General features: G+C 38.2%; 1 protein-coding gene across 1 annotated transcript; it reads left to right on the forward strand.

The window, feature by feature from the left end:
* Positions 1-5112: 5112 nt before the first annotated feature.
* Positions 5113-20206, forward strand: LOC135086202 (probable basic-leucine zipper transcription factor H). Its single transcript, XM_063981001.1, has 9 exons — positions 5113-5347; positions 6247-6414; positions 7293-7392; positions 8447-8569; positions 12934-13029; positions 14943-15063; positions 15634-17340; positions 17548-17625; positions 19456-20206. Exons 1-9 carry the CDS (start codon positions 5199-5201, stop codon positions 19485-19487), a joined length of 2574 nt encoding a protein of 857 aa, XP_063837071.1. The 5' UTR covers positions 5113-5198; the 3' UTR covers positions 19488-20206.
* The last annotated feature ends 1533 nt before the right edge of the window (positions 20207-21739 follow it).

A 21739-nucleotide genomic window follows, 5' to 3' on the forward strand; every position in this document is an offset into this window, starting at 1 on the left:
AATATACAAATTATAGTCATAAGTATTAATGCGAGCTAGGTAGTTAAACATTCCAAACATTTTTATCCTTTATATAATCATCAACTTTATAGTAGCCCTTTTTCATTAAGGTGCTTTTGATATGTGCTTTAAATTTATGAATGGGCAATTCTACAACAGTTTGTGGTAATTTATTGAAAAGTTTAATACATTTCCCCATAAATGAATTACCAATCTTGTGCAGTCTGAAATTTGGAACGGCAAGTTTATTTTTGTTTCTTGTATTGAACTTGTGTAAATCACTCTTTCTAGTAAATTGCTCTATATTTTTGCGAACATATAAAAGGTTTTCATAAATGAACTGTGAAGCTACTGTCAGTATATTAATCTCCTTAAAGAATTCTCTCAAGGAAAATCGGGGTCCAAGGTTATAAATGGCCCGCACTGCTCTCTTCTGCAGAACGAACACAGTTTCAATGTCCGCAGCTGAGCCCCACAACAATATGCCGTATGACATTATACTATGAAAATAGCTAAAATAAACTAGCCTTGAAACTCAGTTTGCTAATCCGTCGGGCTATGTCAGTGACTTTAGTTCGCTTACGGATCTCCTCATTTCTGATTTGATCTGATCTCGTAAAGAAACACCGAGCATAGCCCTTTCCATAGCACACTGTGCAACTTTGAGCTTCTTTATGAGGCCTATAGTGAGAGGCCACGTTTCGGAGCCGTATATCATCACTAGTAACACACACTAGTGCCATAGAATCTTGTCTCCGTCCAGCTTCAGTTGAAGCGGATGAGCAGAGACAGAGAAGAGCAAATACGACGCTTTGAGCACGATGAAGCAGAAGGGAATTAAATGAGCTCTCAGAAAAAAGCCTCCTCACATCTCTGCTCCACTTCACTTTAGTGAGAAATAGCCTTCTGCGCCCATAACCATAACGTCACGTTTCTGGCACCCTATACCTACACATTATAGTCATGCAGAACGTTACGTTTCGGGCACCCTATACATACAGTGTGAGTCACGTTAAAGTGTACAATGAAAATAGATGAAACTAGACCTATTTTTATCGACAAAGAAGAGGTCAAAATTTTTTTGAGATTTTTTTTTAATTTTTTAAAAATTTTTTTTTCTTCCAATTACTTATTGTAAAGAAAACGTAATAACTTTTAAACTAAGCGGTATATCCTGATAAAATAAAAACAGTAATAATGCTAAATAACAGGCGATACTAAAAAAATACATAAAATACACAAAAAAGGCCAACAAATAATAAAATATGATACTTTTTGAAAAAAATCTGCTTTTAAATTCGTGTTTTTTTGGTTATTTGATAAATTTCTCCAAAAAATGCCCCTATAACCGGTGGTTTATATTGCTTTGTATTATTCCCTATCGTATTACCTTCGTAAAACCAAAAATCGCATGTCTCTATCCCTATCACAACGTTTGCAATGATCGTTTGAACTAAGCCTCTCCGGGCGCGCCATTCAACGCTTCGTTAACAACAAAACTGAAAATGGCTCTAGATTTGTAATTTTGATAAAGACAAGTTAGATTTCAAATAAAAACAAAAGATTTTGAAGTAAAATAAGCATTTTAGTTAAAATTAAAATTGTCTCTACCTGTTAGCGGAGAATAATGTTGTGGCTGGCCTTTGTTCAAACGATCATAGCAAATGTTGTGATAGGGATAGAGACATGCGATTTTTGGTTTTACAAAGACAATACGATAGAGAACAATACAAAGTAATAAAAACCACCGGTTATAGGGGCATTTTTTGGAGAAATTTATCAAATAACCAAAAAAACACGAATTTTTAAACAGATTTTTTTTAAAAAGTATCATTTTTTATTATTTGTTGGCCTTTTTTGGGTATTTTATGTATTTTTTTAGTATCGCTTGTTATTAAGCATTATCACTGTTTTTATTTTATCAGGATATACCGCTTAGTTTAAAAGTTATTACGTTTTCTTTACAATAAGTAATTGGAAGAAAAAAAATTCTAAAAAATAAAAAAAAAATCTCAAAAATTTTTTGACCTCTTTTTTGTCGATAAAAACAGTTTTAGTTTCATCTATTTTCATATGTACACTTTAACGTGACTCACACTGTATAGTCGTGCAGCGGGTCTAGACAAAGTGCACATTATTATAATCGCAAACCAGTCGAAAAATGGTCGAAAGGCCTTTTTTATGGAGTTATATGACGAATTCGATCAAAAAGTGCAACTTATCTAGGGGGCAGGTGTAGAGTGCGTGAGCTGGTACGTTTGAGTCCCGGGAAAGAACATAGGAAAGTTTTATCCCGGTTTTTGAAACAGGGACGCGCGCGATTATGTTTTAATCGCCATCTCTGCACGCCGGTGATCGCGTTGGTTTGACTCACAGACCACACTGTGGTTTGACTGAACCTTACTGTGACATGACAGATAAAATTTCACGCGGGCGAAGCCGTGGGCAAAAGCTAGACTTAAATATTCAAGAAATCTGTGCTATCAATATCTAAAACGAGATATAAATATCACTTACTATTTGTGGATGACTCAGATTGGATATTGGATATAAATCCCTGTTATCTTGCAAGCCTGTCTGCAATATAAATAACAGAGAACTAGTTGTGCCCGCGACTTCGTACGCGTCAAAATAGTTTGAATAATATTTTCTCGTTTAGAATTTTATACTTTTTGTTTCATGAACTTTAAAGAACACCCTGTATAGTGTCAATTTATACTTGAAGTAGAATAGAAAGTAATTTTTTAGAGGAGCATAGAGAATGTAAAACCTTTTTAATATTCAATCAACATAAAATGTTATCATAATTTTTTCTAAATTCAAATTCAAATTCAAATTCAAATTATTTATTTGCAGAATGTGGTACATTAGATGTTACATAATTAAATGGAGCAGGACACATTCGCCAGATATGAACCAGCATGCAAATGTTTTACATAAGTCAATAAGTCAGCTAATTTGAGAGTTATTTATTTACTGACACTCCCAGTTTCATAAATATATTTTTTGTAGTCTGAAAACAAATTCTACAGTAGACCACACATTTATGCTGTAAAATAACACTTCATAAAACCAAATAAGATACTACAGCATTGGTTCCCAAAGTGGGGGGCGCAAAGACCTTTAAAGGGGGGCGCGGGCCATCTGTGTACTTAAGTAAAACCTGCGACAGCTGAGAGAATGCATTCCGGACTGCTCGATACGACCAATAAATAATCTTGACTGGAGGAGGAGGGCGCAGACTTTTTTGTATGGTCGAAAGTGGGTGTGTTTCAAATAAGTTTGGGAACCAATGAGGGCTATCGTTTTTATACTTAACAGTTGACACCCCTGGCGATTGACAGGACCTTACTCTACAGTGGCGCCATCTTGATGAGTGCAAATGCGATAGTCCTCCTACCACTTTCGCGCTCACCAGCTGGCGCCACTGTCTTCGCTACTAGCAAGTGACAGGACCTTACTCTACAGTGGCGCCAACTGGTGAGCGCTAAAACGATAGCCCTCATTAGCTACAGTGTTTATTTCGACATGCCGTCATCTGCACATTTTACAAGCTGCTGTATTCATCCATCAGGTCATTCAGTCTCCACTGCAGGAGTACGACCCTCGCTACTTTACGACGAATGCAAAACCGTGGAAAACCGTTCGTGCGTTCTGGAGTTATAGCGTCAGGAAGGAAAACCTGACTTATTTTTATATAGTAGATTGTCAAGTCATATTTACATAGATATTTTATGATATGATAAAAAATAACAAAAACCTTTGGTGCCAAATTGATTTTCTTTCCATTTATCAGTGTCAATGACAAATTATTTATTTGAATATTGTTTTCAAAAACTTCTGTACTTCTTATCTTCACCAATCTCTTGATTTAAGTTATAACAATGGTATTAATTTCACAGAATACATTTTTGTTACTGCATAAATGTCTTCATGTTTTATAAAAATTCAAACACTCCTGAAAGTTACATAAAAACAATTCACAGCTTTGTGTTAGTGCTCAATAAGTATCTAAAAAGGTTCTAAATTAAGTAGAAAACTGTAAAACGTACTCACAGTTTCATTAAAGTATGAAATTTCAATAATGAAATAGAGCATGAATGGAATGCTTACAGGAAGGAGGTTAGGTTACTCAGAACTACAAAACTAATACAATTTCTTATTAGAACCTTATTAGACTTCATTAGTACAAGTTTAGAGGTAATTAACAGCACTTACCGGGCATAGCACTGCCGGTTTGGCCCATGGTGCCAAAATTCCTCGACGAGAACTCAACGCCTTAAAACAACCATTTAATGTTTTGTAAACACACTTAACCGTATTAAGAGTCGGTATAAGCCCGCATCACACACGGAAACTTGAACTATGATCCCGAGATGTCATGTTTACAGTAATTATTAAATTTAATTGTGTATAATTAGTATGCGAGTGGTAACGTGTAATTCTTATAAGAATCTTGTTGCTTACGCACTATTTTGAAGGAATGTCTGTATAACTCGCTAATTAATAGTATTGCACGCGTTTATTTCACATTATTGCTTGTAATTAGAATGTTTTTGCAACATTAAAATTAAGACGACCGATGCTACAGTTTTTAATGTTTGACATTAATGACAGTAGACTGACGGCTTGTATGACAGAACATGTGTACAATTTTTGTACATGTCATTTACATTTATTTACAGTTACTTAATTACTAAAGAAATAAATAAAAAACTATTATTTAAACAGTATAAAGGAAATTATAAGGAAGATTATTGATTATTGAATCTATCTTGATTGTAGTTGTTTAAATAATAACAATATTCAAACGCTAACTGCGTGTAACAAAACACACGAAATAGAATGTTGCCTGTAGAAATTAAACTTATGGCTGTAGTAGAATTTTATGATTTTTGCAGTTTGTGTAAAACCTTTTTTTTGCGTTTATTTCTATGCCAAACTATTTTTACGCAAAATCACTATCACATTTTACGCGCTCAAAGTGAGGCGATTTATGAAATAATAATCTTTTTTTCTATTCGCTTAATGTACCTATTTGTAAGATAATGTGATTGAATGATTAGTTTTAGTAGTATATTTTATTTAGCAGAGACTGGGCAACATTGATTTTGAAATTTCAAACAAGATCGTTGGCTTGTGTTGTTGTTGTGTGAATTTATTTTTATTTTGTGAGATTTTCATGATTTTTCACCACAATGCCGGCAAGTGAAACTATGAGCACAAAGAAAAAGGAACTGTTAGCCTACAAGGCGAAGATTTTACAGGAAATTAAGTATTATGAAAAGAGAATTAATGAAGTTACTTTTAAGTGCGCGAAAAACACATCTGTGGAAGATTCCGACAGGTAAAAGGCATTTTGTTGTTAATCAACGATAAAGATCACTAGTATCTATTTATACCAATACAGCTATCAGTATCCCAAAAAGTTACCGAAAAACAATAAAAACTTCAAGCATTAAAATTTGCTCCATTACAGCTAAAGAAATAATAGCACTGCCTTTTAGTAATCATAAGCTCTTCTAGTATCAAACGGCTATTATCAGACGTTAGCCTCCGATTTTCCAGTAACCTTTAGTTAGATTTTCTCCCATTCCAATTCCTAACATTGGAGCCATGAAAAATAAATTTTACTATGATACAGTAAATCTGAGTTACTTAACCCATGAGACATTGGCTAAAATTGTGATTTTTGTACCTTTTTTCTTTCATTTTTATATTTCAAACAAGCTTTGTGAACGAGTCAAAGATACAAAGTTTATTTGGAATAAATAAAATCAAAGTGAAAGATAAAAACCACTTCATCATCATCATCATTTCAGCCATAGGACGTCCACTGCTGAACATAGGCCTCCCCCAATGCTTTCCATGTTGATCGATTGGTAGCGGCCTGTGTCCAGCGCTTCCCTGCTACCTTACAATGTCATCGGTCCACCTTGAGGGTGGACGTCCCACGCTGCTTTTTGCGGTACGCGGCCTCCATTCCAGAACCTTTCTGCCCCATCGGCCGTCAGCTGACTGAGTTAAAAACCACTTAAATTCACAATTATATTTTGAGCCACTGATGGGCAAACTTAACTTACCCAAATTGACTGTACCTATTACAGAGAAATATAAATATATTTTTTAACGCACCTGTAACGCCCCTGGGTCTGCGGGTGTCTATGGGCGACAGTAATAATTTACCATCAGGTGATCCGACTGCTCGTTTGCCTCGTCACATAAAACAAAAACTACCCATTTCAGTTCAGAAGAGGAGTTCTCGCTCACCATAGACAATGGTCCGTCGATGGCCCACTTGAAGCAGCAGCAGGCGATGCAGCGGACGTGCCTCCACGCCACGCAGGAGCTGACCAGCGTGCAGGTGCTGCAGTCCGAAGTCAACATGTTGGTGGACGAGCCGGAGATTATTGGGTAAAAATGAATAAATATCCTTGGAAATGTTAGGGACCATCCATAAATTACGTCATTGTGAGACCCTAGTGTACGAGCTATCGTACATTATTACTTGCACATTTCCTTTTTATACGTATAGTTCAATCATTTATTGCTAAGTAGGCGTTAAACACTTTATATACGTAAAGTGTTTGGTTTGACCTAGTTTCAATTCACGCCTGTTAAATCACTCAGTAGTAAATTAGTGCATGAGCAACACTCAAACGGGTCGGTTTTATTTAGCACTCTTCGGAGTAACCCATCCCTCATCAGCAAGCATAGCATTGCAACTACTACACCTAGTGTGACATCAGACGTCACATATTTTTCAATTTTACATCTTGAAATAATTAATAAAACAGCAGTTTCAATATCTGTTTTATTTCAATTTAAATGATTTTCAATAAAATTAAATCAAAATTCCAAGCGCTTAACAATACCGAAAAAATATTTTCAAATGTGACGTCACAAAATTTAGGACCACCTCATGTCACACTTCGTCTACCCCCTCCAGCCCCCCCTTAGTGTGTGACGTAAACGTAAATTATGGATTGCACCTTACACTGCTCCATTTATACAATACTGTAACCCGTTTCCCATATTCTATGCATGTACTAATCTGGACGTCAACTGTCAAATTTCAATCAGTTTTGATCAAATATCCACAATTTTTGAAGCGTTTACGCTTTAATATTGTTAAATAGTATTTTATACTATTTTATTGTAAGTCTTTTGTTACATTTTGACCAAAAAAATATTGAAATTTGACAGTTGGGATTTGGATAGAAATCCAGCATAAATCATCTTACATAATAAATGAATTTCCCCTAAAACTTGTCTTCACATGGTGTTTCCAGGGAGCCTCCGGTGACGGAGCCGGGTCTGTGGCGCGAGGTGACGGCGGAGTGTCGCGTGGACCTGGTGCCTTTCTCCATCACGTTCTTCGTGCACCAGCCGGTTGGTATAAAACATATCAATGTTGAAACATTGGGTGCTTTTGGCTTATAATCAAAATGGTGATTTTCGGCGAGGACACGTTTATAGATCGTTTTTTCCACGAAGACGCGCCCATAGGGAGATACAGCGGAAAACGACTTTGCCCCTTCTCAGCACTGGCCCATTTATTGTCCCAAAGAAGTGGTAGGGTTAATACTGGGACGTGTAAAAGTGCTTTTTAAAAGCCTATTTGCAAAAATTTTTATGAGTTTTTTTACTATGTAGTGATGTGACATTTTGTCTCTTACGCAAATAAATGATCCCATCAAAAACAATACTTGTCAAAAAAACCAAGTCCCGCAACTCAGTTGTTCTACGGTAAAAAGTTGTGAGATCCATGTAATACCAAGTCCAGGCCAGGAAATCTTTAACGTTTTACATAAATTATTGACTTGGCCATCACACTAAATAATTTAATTTACACGTGTTTTCATGCGATGGCCAAGTCAATATATTTATGTAAAACGTTAAAGATTTCCTGGCCTGGACTTGGTATTAGCTTGGCTTCTAGGTCTGCTAGATGTGCCTTAGAATTTTGATGATCGGTGAGTCAGTCAGTCAGTGAGTGACAAAATTAAGAAACTTTGACCCATTATAATTCTTAAACTACTGGTTCAAATTGAATGAAATTTGAAATATACCGTGTCTTTACAATGCCTGCATAGCTAATGAAAATTCAGCCTTCTAGTTTTATCCACAACGAAGTTACAGGCGGTCGAAAATGGCCTGAATTGCTTCGAGAAAAGGATGGTACGGCCGTGCTCGACTTGGTGGGGGCACTGCCGTGCCCCCAGATTTCCATTCTGTTCTATTTTATATTATGTCGACTAGCGGCCTCGGTTTTACCCTCTTAAGGATGGAGTTTCGTAAAATCCGTTCGTTCTTAGTGAGCACAAAGCTCACTTTCGAGACTCTTGACACTTGTAGTTTCTGAAATTTCGTGATGAGTGAGTGAGTCAGTCAGTCAATCAACCTTTGATAGATTATTTAGTAAATGATTTCTATTCTGTTCCAGAGCCGCCAGTTCGGCCAGCTATCCTACCGCGGGTTACGCGTGGCTCCCGTGAAGTCTGCCCACGAGGGCGAGCTTGGCAGGAGCGTGCTACCCGCCGTAATGCGGCCTAGCGACGCCGTCGAGGTAATTAAATAAAAAATATTATTCAGGGTGTTGATTTAAATCCTCGCCATATTTAGGGAGTTGATTAATAGCTTATTTTGATAACAAATCAGTAAAAAATTGAATTCGAAAAAAAATTTAAACGAACTTTAACTTAGTCAAAGAAAAATACCTATCCTACACTACCTACTTTACGTGGCTTTCTTCAGTAGGCTATCCAACATAATAAGCGAGCGATTCGCGTAGCTCGATGGTGCCGCAGTGTAAACGCACGGAAAATATTCGCGAAAAATTCCACTTTCGGTTTGTAATTTTTTTTGGTGGATAATGCGTTTATATAAGTTATAATAGGTCACCTAAATAAATATAGTGAGGATTGAAATCAACACCCTGTATAATACACAAATGAATCGCAAAATGTGTTAGTAAGTGCATAACTCTACATATTATACATAGTAACACCCAGACCCGTCACAGAAATTAAAATTCATCATTTCAATTTCTGCCCGGCCGGGAATCGAACCCGGGACCTCTCGGCATAGTAGTCCGTTCTGAGGTGGAATTGTGTAAAGCAATCGTAATCATTTGACAGTTCATAACGTACGATAAAGTCAGTTAAACAAAGCGTTTGACAGAATGATCGTACGTTATGAACAGCACGTGACATTGGCGGAACAGTGTGCCCCCAGTGGCGAAAAAACACAAGTCCATCGCCATCAACAAATGAAGAAGAACATAGTTATGAACTGTCAAATGATTACGATTGCTTTACACAATTCCACCTCTGAACCACTACACCAAACGGCCGACAAACATGTAATAAGCGTAGTAGTGTATTAGTACGTGTAGTTTTAAGAGCTCTATGAAGTATTATAACATTTCTTAATTAAATGTTATTAGTTAACGAGTAAGAATATTTTTCATAATTTCGAAGTAAAAAAAATAGGCAACTGAATTTTTATACCGCGAAAACTACATGGAATTTTCAAACGGGAGTTTTACTATCACGTTTGTATAACTGAGCTCTATACGGTTCATCAAATAAATGGGAATGTCCGATTATACAGTCTCATAACATACTTTAGGTGGGTTGATATCTATCAGGTACTGTGCGGGCGTTCAGCATCCTATAATCGCCGCAGGGGCGCCAGCTGTTGTCTTTCTTTGGCGCTAGGTGCAGGGGTGATGACCACGGGCTCTCTGAGGGTCGAGCTGTGCCATTAGCTAGCATAGCTTCAAATTCTTGGCGAGCAATTTTTAGTTTGTCCGGAGCTAGACGGCGGGGGGAAGATGAAACTGGTGGGCCTGGAGTCGTGCGTATGTGGTGTACTGTGTTGTGTGGTGTAGTGCGATGTGTACCAGCTGGTCGAGTTATGTCAGGGAATTCAGCAAGAATTGTGTGATATCGAGTTTCGCCAGTCGAAACCTTTACAGAATGCACATTTTTACATATGGCAAAAGTTGCAACTGTTGCTATTGAAGTAGTGTTATCAATCAAGCGCTTATTGCGACAATCTACAATAAGGTGATAAAAATTTAAAAAGTCTACTCCTATTATGGGCTTAGAAACATCAGCTACTACAAAACGCCAGTTAAAAATTCTACGTAGGCCAAAATCTAAATTAAAATGTATATAACCATACGTTGCAATGTCCGAACCATTGGCAGCACACAAACTGAAGTTGGTCTTGGCACGACGATCTTGAAGGGCCGATCGAGGGAAGACACAGAGGTCGCTTCCGGTGTCGACCAGGAATTGCGTCTTCGTAGTACGATCGGTGATGAATAGGCGACCAGAAGTTGGTGGGCAATCGTCAGTCGCCATTATCGACTGCCCGTTGCATTTCCCGCCTTGTAGTCACAGGGGCGCACGCATTTCTTCGCCTTTTCTCCGAATTTACCGTGAAACCAACACAGCGGGTACTTCCGGTAGCTGGAGTCTGAGCGCTGCCTAGACGACGATCTGCTGTTGGAATTATGCGTCGATCGATTTTGAGCTCTGCTGTTTCTTCCTGAAGCCATGTTTTGGAATTGTCGTCTGAGTTCCGCAATTTCGTTTTTGAGGTCGATAAAAACGTTGGGTGTCACATCACTAACAGCGGCAACTCTGGGCGTTGAAGTGGCGAGATCGTTCACGCGGTCTGCGAGGTCGGCGAGATCATCGATACTTGTGTGCGATGGTTGACCTGCCAGCACTGTCTGCACACCATGTGGTAGTCTGCTGATCCAGATTGTTTTTAGGAAGTCGTCTGGGACGTCCACGCCGGCGAGGCTTTTTAGATGCCGAAGGAATTGGGACGGCTTACGGTCCCCAAGCTCCTCGTGCATCATCAGCTGTTTTAGTTTTTTTTCGTTCGAAGCGGTTAGGCGTTTGATCAATTCCGCTTTCAATTTTCCGTACTTATCTGTGGCTGGTGGGTTTATTATTATGTCTTTCACCTCACGAGAGTACTTGTTGTCGAGCTGGCTAATGACATAATTGAACTTGGTCGCGTCTGCCGTTATTCCACTGATAGAAAACTGTCCTTCCACCTGCGCAAACCATATTTCGGGCTCCTCTGGCCAAAACGGCGGTACTCGAACGGCGACTTTGTAAATTTCCGTTGAGTTTGGTCGGGTCGTGGCGCCATTTTGTTCGGTGGGTCCAAAGTCCGCGGCACCTTGTGCGTCTTGAAATTCTTTCTCCATGTCCAACTTGGGGTCACCAGTTTAGGTGGGTTGAGATAGGTGATGCTCGTAAATAAATGCAACTCACGGTTTAAATGCTATATTGTACATCCACAATGTTCTCAGCACAATGTATATAGTTCAGAAGGCACAATAGAATAAGAAGAGCACATACACACGCGGAATATAGTTCCATAAAGCACAGAAAGTCAATAGGAAGGAAGTATATAAGCGAAAGTAGAAGTATATGAGCAAATAACAGATCGATAGTTAAAGCGGTTAGTAAGAGCGGCGTGCGCTTCGCGTCGTAGCAGGAATCCGACTGGCGGGGGGACGCGCGGGCGCCGCCGTGCGCTCGGCAGGTATATAACGCTTATGTACGACGCGGAACTAGTCCGGCCGAAAGGTCGATACGCGTATCGATACCGATATCGACAAACTAGTACGCATCGCAGGGTGTATGTGATTATAAGTAAATGTGTTAAGTATAAATAGATATTGTGTGGATTATAATAAATATAAATAAATAAATTTAATAGTGTAGATAATAATAAGTTGCCTACAATACTGTGCACTGGACGGATCGGGCTGAAATTTGGCATGCAGGTAAATGTTATGACGTAGGCATCCGCTAAGAAAGGATTTTACGAAACTCCACCCATAACGGGGTAAAACGGGATACACGCGTACGAAGTCGCGGGCGGCCGCTAGTTGCCTATATAAATCTGTCTGACAACAAACCGTCTACTCGACCAAAGGGGCGCGCAATCCTCACCACGCGTTTGAAAACCAGCTTCTCGAAATGTCGTTTCAGCATATTTTTAAGATAATTTTGTCTACTTATGTTTTGTCCGTCACATTGTTATCTATCTATATAATATATAAAAATGAAACCCGTTTTCCGTTGTCACGACATAACATGAAAACGGCTTGACCGATTTGGCTGATTTTTTTTTGTAGTTTTCTAATACTCTGTACAAGGTTTTTACGGAAAAAAATATAAAGAAAATCTCTACGCTAAGGTGGTACGAAGTTCGCCGGGTCAGCTAGTACTTATAATAAATCTGTAGAGAGGTCAATTCTGTACATGAAATATATTTTCAAAATAACTATCAGGGGGTGATTAGTGATCGATACTGATGCCAAAAATGCAATCAGTAAAATTTTTGTCTGTCTGTCTGTCCGTCCGTCTGTATGTTCCTTATAGAAACAAAAACTACTTGACGGATTTTAACGAAACTTGGTACAATTATTCTTCATACTCCTGGGCAGGTTATAGGATACTTAGGAATTCCCACGGGAACAGGAATAAGCGGGAAAATACTTTTGTATGAAAAATCTAAACCGCTTAAGTTAGACGCTTGAAATTTGGTATGTAGGTACCTTAGTAAACTTAAAGCTTAGTTACAACAGGATATTGCAAAATTCCCACGGGAACGGGAATTAGTGGGAAAATCCTTTTGTATGAAAAACCTAAACCGCTTAAGTTAGACGCTTGAAATTTGGCATGCAGGTATCTTAGTAAACTTAAAGCTTAGTTAGAACAGGATATTGCAAAATTCCCACGGGAACGGGAGTTAGCGGGAAAAAACATTTGTATGAAAAAATCTAAACCGCGTAAGATAGATGAAGGTGGTAAAACGGGATCCACGCGTACGAAGTCGCGGGCGGCCGCTAGTGCTGAATAATTTCTTATTCTTATTGTTTATTTGTACCAGGTCCTGAAGAGCTACGCGGCGGCACAACGCTCGCGGCGCACCACCCTCGCGCGGCTGGCCGACAAATACGCGAATTCCCTTTACATGGAGCCCATGGTGAGATATTACTAAAGCCTGGTCCGTGAGCACGTAGAATTTCGTCCAATGACCCCAAGCTACCCATCCTTATCGCTCGCGCGTAATTATATTGCTGTCGCGACTGTGCGACGCGCGCCCGCAGTGAGTGTGCGAGCGCGACACCAACATAATGAGGGCTATCGTTTTTATACTTAACAGTTGGCACCCCTGGCGATTGACAGGACCTTACTCTACAGTGGCGCCATCTTGATGAGTGCAAATGCGATAGTCCTCCTACCACTTTAGCGCTCACCAGTTGGTGCCACTGTCTTCGCTACTAGCAAGTGACAGGACCTTACTCTACAGTGGCGCTAACTGGTGAGCGCTAAAACGATAGCCCTCATTACGAGCGATAAGAATGGGTAGCTGCTTGGGGTCATTGGACGAAATTCTACGTGCTTGCAGACCGGGCTTTAACTGTTATAATCGAGATATCTCGAGACATTTTCATAATCGAACGAATTCGTTAGTATCACCACAGAATAATAATAAGTACTACGTACAGAAGTTTTACTTCGCGAAGGTATTTAAAAAAATGTATGCTCAATGTCATTAACAATATGGTGTAACTTAGCCTGTCTCAAGAGTCAAGCACCATTTTGTTGACAAACGTCAGTGATCGGCACTGCGCCGAAGCTATTGGCTCTGTGCACGATTACAGCGCCAACTAGCGTCCACAACTTTGTGGGCTCTGTCACATTGACATTTAGGTCGTCTATTTGTGAAAAAATATCGAAATGAAAAAATAACAAATATTTTCGACTAATAAATTGTTGTGATACCACGATTTGGGTGGAAAAAAGGTTTTGAAATCATTTTGGTCATTCAAATCAAATGAGGTAAGTCCAAAAAGTGTGTTTAATTTTGATTGTGTCAGGGTTTGTTTACTTCATTTATAGTTGTAGTTTTACAGTAAAACGAAAAGAAAAAGCTACTTTAACGGTTTCATTATATAACAGTAAATATATTTAAATGTTCCTGTATCGCTAGTAATAAATTAAATATCGTTTTCAGATCGAAATAAGTATTGTTTTTAAGACCGGGTTTGTGAGTGTTACAATATCAAATTCCAACCACAAATCGTATTTAAAGGAAAGTTGTTGGTATTGGCTGGACAAGTCCGAGATGTAGAAGAATTAAGAACAAAACAAGGGCAGAGTTCAATAATTCACGCTCTCATCATAAGGCAAACATCTGTGCACAACAACTACTGTGACTCATTTTTGTACTACCACGTTGTATACTCTAGTTATTTCCAAATTGTAAACTGCTATTAAACCAGCCCTATCGAAATACAGTCCACTCTTTTATTTAAGTTCCCAGTAGGACCCTTTTCATGCGATTAATGAATGATATTAAAATGTATTAAGTAGAATCGCTTAGCCATTGACAGATACATCTGATGACAGAGCTTACATTATTTCTACTTTTGACCACCATGAGCGCTGCGATAGATTATGTTACCCTCACCTAGTACTTCGCACCCAGCGAATAGGGCTGACTTCGGTAAAATGATGTGACGTGAGGTGCCAAACTGCGGAAAATGGTGGAGGAAATACATGATTTAGCATGAATTATATTTTGTGTTTCTAATTATTATTCAGGCAGTTAAAAAATATACTGCACAGTATTAATTACACCACCGTTTTTACATATAGTTTCTTGTCTTTACAATGCAAATGGGTAAAGAATACGTGCGTGCGTCAATACTCGCTCGTGATTGTCCTGTCGATTAGGTACCTCAGGAGGGTTCGTCACGCGTGTTTTGTTTTCGATGCAAACTCGCGGAGATGAACAGGCTTGGTACGGGTAGTTAGTTATGACATGTATGTAACTCATACGTTTTGGCGCGCTTTTAGCAGCTGACCGAATATTTTTTGTATTCGTTGCAGCAAGAAGGAGGTTACATCCTGAAGTGTGCAAACCTGCTGGAAGTCTCGTGGACGCTACAAAACAAGTGGTCACCCATCGCGCCGTTCCACCACCGCATGAAGTTCGATTTGGAATATATGGGTGAGTTTATGCTGAAACTAATTTTATTTTTATTTTGTTCGAAAAACATACAATGAAGCAATAACAGACAGACTAATATAACCACTGCTTAAGAAACTACAACATTTATGACTGGGTGATGAAATCGAAATTCTATTTAGTCCATCAGACAGCAAATAAAAAAATTTTGGACACATTATTTTTGAATTTTTTTCATAATCGAATAATTACAGTATTATATTGAGTTGGAATGTCGCGTGGCGTCACTTTTGAGTAACAAATCTACTCGAGCGTGACGTAACGCGCCATTTCAACTCAATGTAGCACTGTTATTATTTAATTAAGAAAGAAAATAAAAAATATGAGTAATATTTTCTAATTATCTCTCTGACGGACAAAATAATTAAAATTTTGTCATCTAGCCTATTCCGGACTTCCAGTAGTTAGAGGATAGCCAGTTCCTCTGTGGTTGATTCCGGGCGAAGCTCGCTTCCACCTTCGGCCTGATCATCACTTACTATCAGGAGAAATGCAGGCCAAGACTCAATCGCCTCCTTGTTCGTGTCTAAAGACATCATTTACTTGTTCCAGACGAATCCTACATAAAAATCATAACGCAAGCGCACAGACAACTCTCAGACCCATCTCTCGAGACCGACGAGCGTACTCTGCTGCTATCCAAGATCATCTCCACCTGTTTGGAAGCCCAGGGACCCACCCAGGAGTTGTATGAGAGCATGTCATCAGACCCAGAGAACAATCAGTCCTTCAGATCACGAAGAACGACCCTGGACCAAGAACCAGACGACCCTGGGATGAAAAAAAAGAAAGAAACCGAACTGATGGCTCCACCAAAGTCTTTGCCGAAGAAAACCAAACTCAAAGGCAAAGAAAATATAGCTGACAATCGAAAGGAGAAGCTTAAAAGGGGGAATAGTGATGAGAATTTGGAAAATGTTAAGAAACTTAAGACAGATTTGGGTGCGCAAAGTGGTTTAAGCGAAAATGGTGCTAAAGATGCTGTAAATAAGGATAAAAGTGATGATAACGCAAATTCTAATCCAAAACCAGTAGACAGAGCTAGTGTTGCCAGTAATAAGAAGAGCGAAGTGAAAAAAGTACAAAATAAGAAAGAAAGTGCAGCAAAAAAGGTTGGCAAAGAAACAAATGATGCTGACATTCTAAACTCTGTAACCAAAAAACCTAATGAAAATAATGACAAACCAGAAGAAGCTTCACAGTCAAAAAACATACAAAATGCTGACAGTGAAAAAAATACTGAAAAGCAAAAACAGGTTAAAGAAAAAGTTACAAAAGCAGCGCAATCTGCCAAAAAAGATGATAAAAATGATCAAAAAACTGTTGCAAACCCAAAAAAGACGAATAAAACGACCAAATCTGACAATAACTTAGTAAATAAAGAAAAATCGACGGAAAAAATTGAAAAAGTCAAAAGTGGGACTAACAAAACCAAAGCTGACACTAAAAATGCTGAGATAAATAACGTGAAAGATAAACTGAACACCGAAAAAGGGGACAAACCTAAAAGTGTTGTAAGTGTCAAGAATAAAAATGCTACTAATGAACAAGGAAAGAAATCCAATAAACCAGAGAAAGAAGCCAATGTCAAAGGTGTGGCTAGTGCTAAAAAACAAAATAACGAACAAGATAAAGAAACAAACAAAGCTGTACCTAAAAACGTTAAAAGTGTTGCCACTGTCGATAAAGAACCAAATAAAACTAAAGCTCCAATGAAACCAGTGAAAGAGGGAGTTAATTCAAAAAATACAAATGAAAATATTAAAAAAACTAAGAGTGACGTTAAAAAAGATACCGTAAATAATCAGAATAAACCTCAAAATGATAAAATGACTAAAAATACAAATCAGGATGCTAAAAAAGTGTTACCAAATCCAAAAAACTCTGTTAAAAATGTACCTTCAGACATTAACATAGAAAATACGTTAGAGAAAGCTGTCGAACATCGAAAGAGTTCTGTCAAAAGAAAGAGCAACCTTGTCGACAAAATAGACGGTGTTGCCAGCGCTAAAATACCAAACTTGAGCTCCGAGAAAAATAAAAAAAACACAGACAGCAAAAAGGTGCCAAACTCAAAAACGGAACCAAAATTCAAATCGAAATTTATTCCGGGCGGTTTGAAAACTCACACTGGCAACACCAAAGTTTTGGGGAATATTGACAAGCAAAATAGCGACAAGAAATCTAAAATACCTCAAAAGAAGCTGTCGCCTAAATCGGAAGCAACGTTGAAGAAGAATCCTCTAAGAATAAGCCCCAGTAAGTATTTCATACTAGCGGCCGCCCGCGACTTCGTAAGCGTGCATCCCGTTTTATCCCCTTAGCTTAGGGGTGGAATTTTGCAAAATCCCGTCTTAGTGAGCACCTACGTTCTAAAAGGAACCCCCACAGAAAGAGCCACCACACGTGTAAAGCTCACTCGCCTTCGTAAATTGCAACAAATCATTTATACTTTCTTATTTACAGGAAAAATACCTTCAAAGTTCAAAAACAGCTCGGATATGAACAAAATGAAGACGATCCAGAAAACCACGAGTATACCAAGTAAGTTTTACCACAGAATAATAATAAGTACTACGTACAGAAGTTTTACTTCGCGAATGTATTTAAAAAAATGTATGCTCAATGTCATTAACAATATGGTGTAATTTAGCCTGTCTCAAGAGTCAAGCACCATTTTGTTGACAAACGTCAGTGATCGGCACAGCGCCGAAGCTATAGGGCTGACTTCGGTAAAATGATGTGACGTGAGGTGCCAAACTGCGGAAAATGGCGGAGGAAATACATGATTTAGCATGAATTATCATGAATAATATTAACTACTCATTTACCTCTCAGTGTCTTGAGGCAACTTAAAAAAGTACATTCTGTGTTTTTATTATTATTTAAGCAGTTAAATACTGCACAGTATTTAGTACACCATTTTCTTTATTTTCTTCCATCATACACAAGAATACGCGTGCGTGAGTCAATGTTCGCCCGTATGTGAGGCCTTGTCGAATAGTATCCTGTAGGTGGGCCATCGTGCGTGTTTTGTTTTCGATGTAAACTCGCGGAGATGAACAGGCCTGGTTTTACTACAAGTCTGGCGCATAACTCGAGTCAGTGCTTGAGGTATGGAGGGCCACGGTGACGTAATAACATAATTGATGTGACAGAGTCAAGTCATGGTTTTTGTTTTTGACATGTGTATGTATGTATTATTAATATTGTTATGTTTTAATTTTATTAATTATGTAATTTATTCTTTTTTTTTATTAATTATTAATTTATTGAATTATGGTTTTTATTTTTATTTTTTTCTTCTCTTTTTTTTTGTTGTATAACGCTGCATAAAAGGCACAAGGCACCCACTGTAAATCAGTGTCTTGGCAGTCACACTCAAGATGTTACTGAGTGGGTGACCATTTTTGGCAACTTAATTTTATTTTTTTTGTGCAGTATTTGTTGCCTGAATCTGTTGTTGCCAAAATAGTTTTTTTTTTCTTTTTTTTCTCTTTATTCAGCATAATTATAATTTAAGGTATACAAGGCAAGAGTAAGTACATAAAAAAAAAACATAAAAACATAACAAACAATAAATAAAAACATAATATTATGCTGAATAGGCGCCCGCTCAGCAAAAATCGCGACATGACACAAACGTCATGCCGAGAAGCTGGTTTTCAGCGGGAACCAATGCGTGATGAGGGTTGCGCGCCCTTCTGGTCGAGATCTGTGGCCGAGACGGATTAATCAGATAGTGTCAGACAGGTTATAGGCAAGCTACAATCTGGTGACACAGTGAGCCAGGTCAGTCTACTGGCCATAAGGGCGCGCAACAGGGGGCGTGGTAGTCGATAAAAATTATGAAATTCAAAAGAAACAATAATAAATTTTCGGCTGGTTGCCATGGTCTACCTACAATCTTACAATCTTCAACAAGCGTTGTTTTCTTTCTTTCTTCTTTCTAAGTCTGAAGCACATCTCAAGTATCGCTAACGTTTGACGTCACATTAACACCCTCCCGTACCGCTTCCATACCTCAGGTAATAATATAGGCACAGTGTAGCTCATATACAGAGTGTTAGGTAAATGGGTGTATGAGCCGACACTAGCCCATGTTAAATGCATATAAATAGAATGGTGAAGTCAAAAATTTGATCTTTTTTTTAAATTTTCATACAAAATAAATTTTATAAAATTCGATTTGTATGAAAATTTAAATAATTCAAATGAAGATATCAATTTTTTGACTTCACCATACCATTTATATGCCCAAGTTAACATGGGCTAGTGTCGGCTCATATACGCATTTACCTAACACCCTGTATAAACTGTGATATGGGTCTTGTTCAGACTTCAGTAATAAAAATATTTATTTTTTTATTCCAGGGCTCTTGAAGAAACCGGCACCGAAAACTTAGTTTAAATGTGTGATGAAATGACAATTGTTAATTTAATTTAAGTTGATCTTAATAATTAAATGTTAATGTTAATTTGTGTATAGTTGGCGCAACGAGTGTTGAGGCGATCAACATAAGCAAAGATTTCTTTAACTGTCTAGAATCCGTATTTACGTGTCATTTCGATAGAACGATTACTCAATAGGATCGCAACTCAGCGGTTTGTCATTTAATTTTGACGTTTAATCACTGTCATCCGAATAAACCAAAATAGGTAATATAGGTGAATACCGCGGAAGTAACGATTGAATACGCATAAAAACGAAATCCGTTAATACGTGAATACGAAAAGTGACATCAGCGATTATTATATGACATTGACAGGAGGGTGCTACTATAAGAAAGAAAGAAACATTTATTGAACAACTAAAAATCTGAAAAAATGTCAGAGCTCAAACTTTCAGCGTGCCAATGAGTGCTAACAGTTGTGTTATGTCACATCACGCATCTCTTTCTCTCACAAGTGTTGCTATAGTGACATCTCGCTCGCTAAATCCTTTGTTGCTTTATTCCGCTAGGTATAATAACTTTATGAATCTTAGCTTGTGTTCATGGCCTCAACTTTCGTTGCGCAAACTAAGCCCGGTCTGTGAGCACGTAGAATTTTGTCCAATGACTCCAAGCTACCCATCCTTATCGCTCGCGCGTAATTATGTTGCTGTCGCGCTCCAACACTCACTGCGGTCGCACAGTCGCGACAGCGATAAGGATGGGTAGCTTGGGGTCATTGGACAAAATTCTACGTGCTCACAGACCAGACTATAATATGAATGAAATGTTATTGTGTATGTAATTATGTATGAGATATTTTTGGAAGTGTTTTACCCATTTTTGAATCCATTAAATTGTTACTATCAAAATAAAAGATTAAACACTAAAACGTATTTTTCTTAAATAGCACTATTAAAGGACGTGTATATGTCGCAGGCAAATTGTATGATTCCGCATTTTACAAACGGCGTCGTCAGTTTACAAACGCTCGCTGTTCTGTGAAATGCCGAAGGCAAATTGGCGACTCGTTCAATTGATAAAATTTCGACTATGATTGTTGCAATAGGGTGACCATCATAAAACACATGTAGGATAAATCGGACCTTATATCAGTAATTCAAATTCTATTCAAATAGACAATATCGATCTTTAATTTGGTACTGAATTTTGTCTCGACTACCATGTCCACTGTCCCTATGAATATCTAACAATATTTATTTATTTGGTCACCAACAAGGTTACACTTTAGCGTTCACATATCATAATAGTCTTCCATAGGTATGTTTTCCGTTGGGCTCTCAGGGCTGTCTTTTTTCAGAATAAGATAGTCCACATCGCCAATACTCATACATCATATTTTTTATACCATATAATATTCCGCAGCAGTCCTCCGAGCACCAGATCCCATTGTCACCTTAGCGTTTTTTACATGCCTTATAACCTCAAAAACTTTTTCATTTGTCCACGGCTTTTTCACTGCTCCTATTTTTGAATCGTAAAATAAATGTCTTTAAAACAATAGTTTTTTGTGAAAAGTCCTTTGAATACGTAGAATTTGCACTGTTTTCAATATTTTTCTGTATTACAACACCACTACTCGACGCCATTTTTCTTGTTTTGATTGGCAGCGCCTCGCGTGGTAAGAAAAAGAACTAAATTCTTCAATTTGCCGCGGCATTTTGTAAACGGCGGTTGAATTGGCTATCAAATTTTGTGGCATATTATAAAGTGCCAAGGCAATTTACATTTTGCCTTCGGCATTTCATAGAACAGCGAGCGTTTGTGAACTGACGACGCCATTTGTAAAATGCGGAATCATACAATTTGCCTGCGACATATACCTACACCTATCATCAACCCGGAATGGGATCGTAACCGTATCAACTCGAGGCGGTTAGTATACATATTTATTCTTTGTATGAAACTCCATACTGTAACGCACACTTATCCGCACCGTAACGCAAACGCCTCGCCTCGCGGTTGACAGTGCGCGAAAGGCGATACGGTGTTGATCCTTTCAGAGTTATTGATAAGTCTGCTATGGCCTTTCTCTGTGGTCATGTCATGACCCATCAGAGATTTTTACATTTCACTTCGGTACGGGAACCGTAATGAAACAGTGGATATAAATACCTATTTATTTTATTACAATAAAGTTAAGTACCTAAGTAACGACCTTATTATGTTTTAATTACTTACTAGCTTTCCGCTACCTTTATCGC

This window comes from Ostrinia nubilalis, chromosome 30 (assembly GCF_963855985.1).
Source record: "Ostrinia nubilalis chromosome 30, ilOstNubi1.1, whole genome shotgun sequence".
In the NCBI taxonomy this organism is placed as follows: Eukaryota; Metazoa; Arthropoda; class Insecta; order Lepidoptera; family Crambidae; genus Ostrinia; species Ostrinia nubilalis.

What these genes read in the sequence shown, in the direction of transcription:
- LOC135086202 (XM_063981001.1), top strand. Translation starts at nt 5,199, where the DNA reads ATGCCGGCAAGTGAAACTATGAGCACAAAGAAAAAGGAACTGTTAGCC. An exon ending in TCTGTGGAAGATTCCGACAG is followed by an intron (nt 5,348 to 6,246) that starts GTAAAAGGCATT and finishes TACCCATTTCAG; the next exon opens with TTCAGAAGAGGAGTTCTCGC. An exon ending in CGTTCTTCGTGCACCAGCCG is followed by an intron (nt 7,393 to 8,446) that starts GTTGGTATAAAA and finishes ATTCTGTTCCAG; the next exon opens with AGCCGCCAGTTCGGCCAGCT.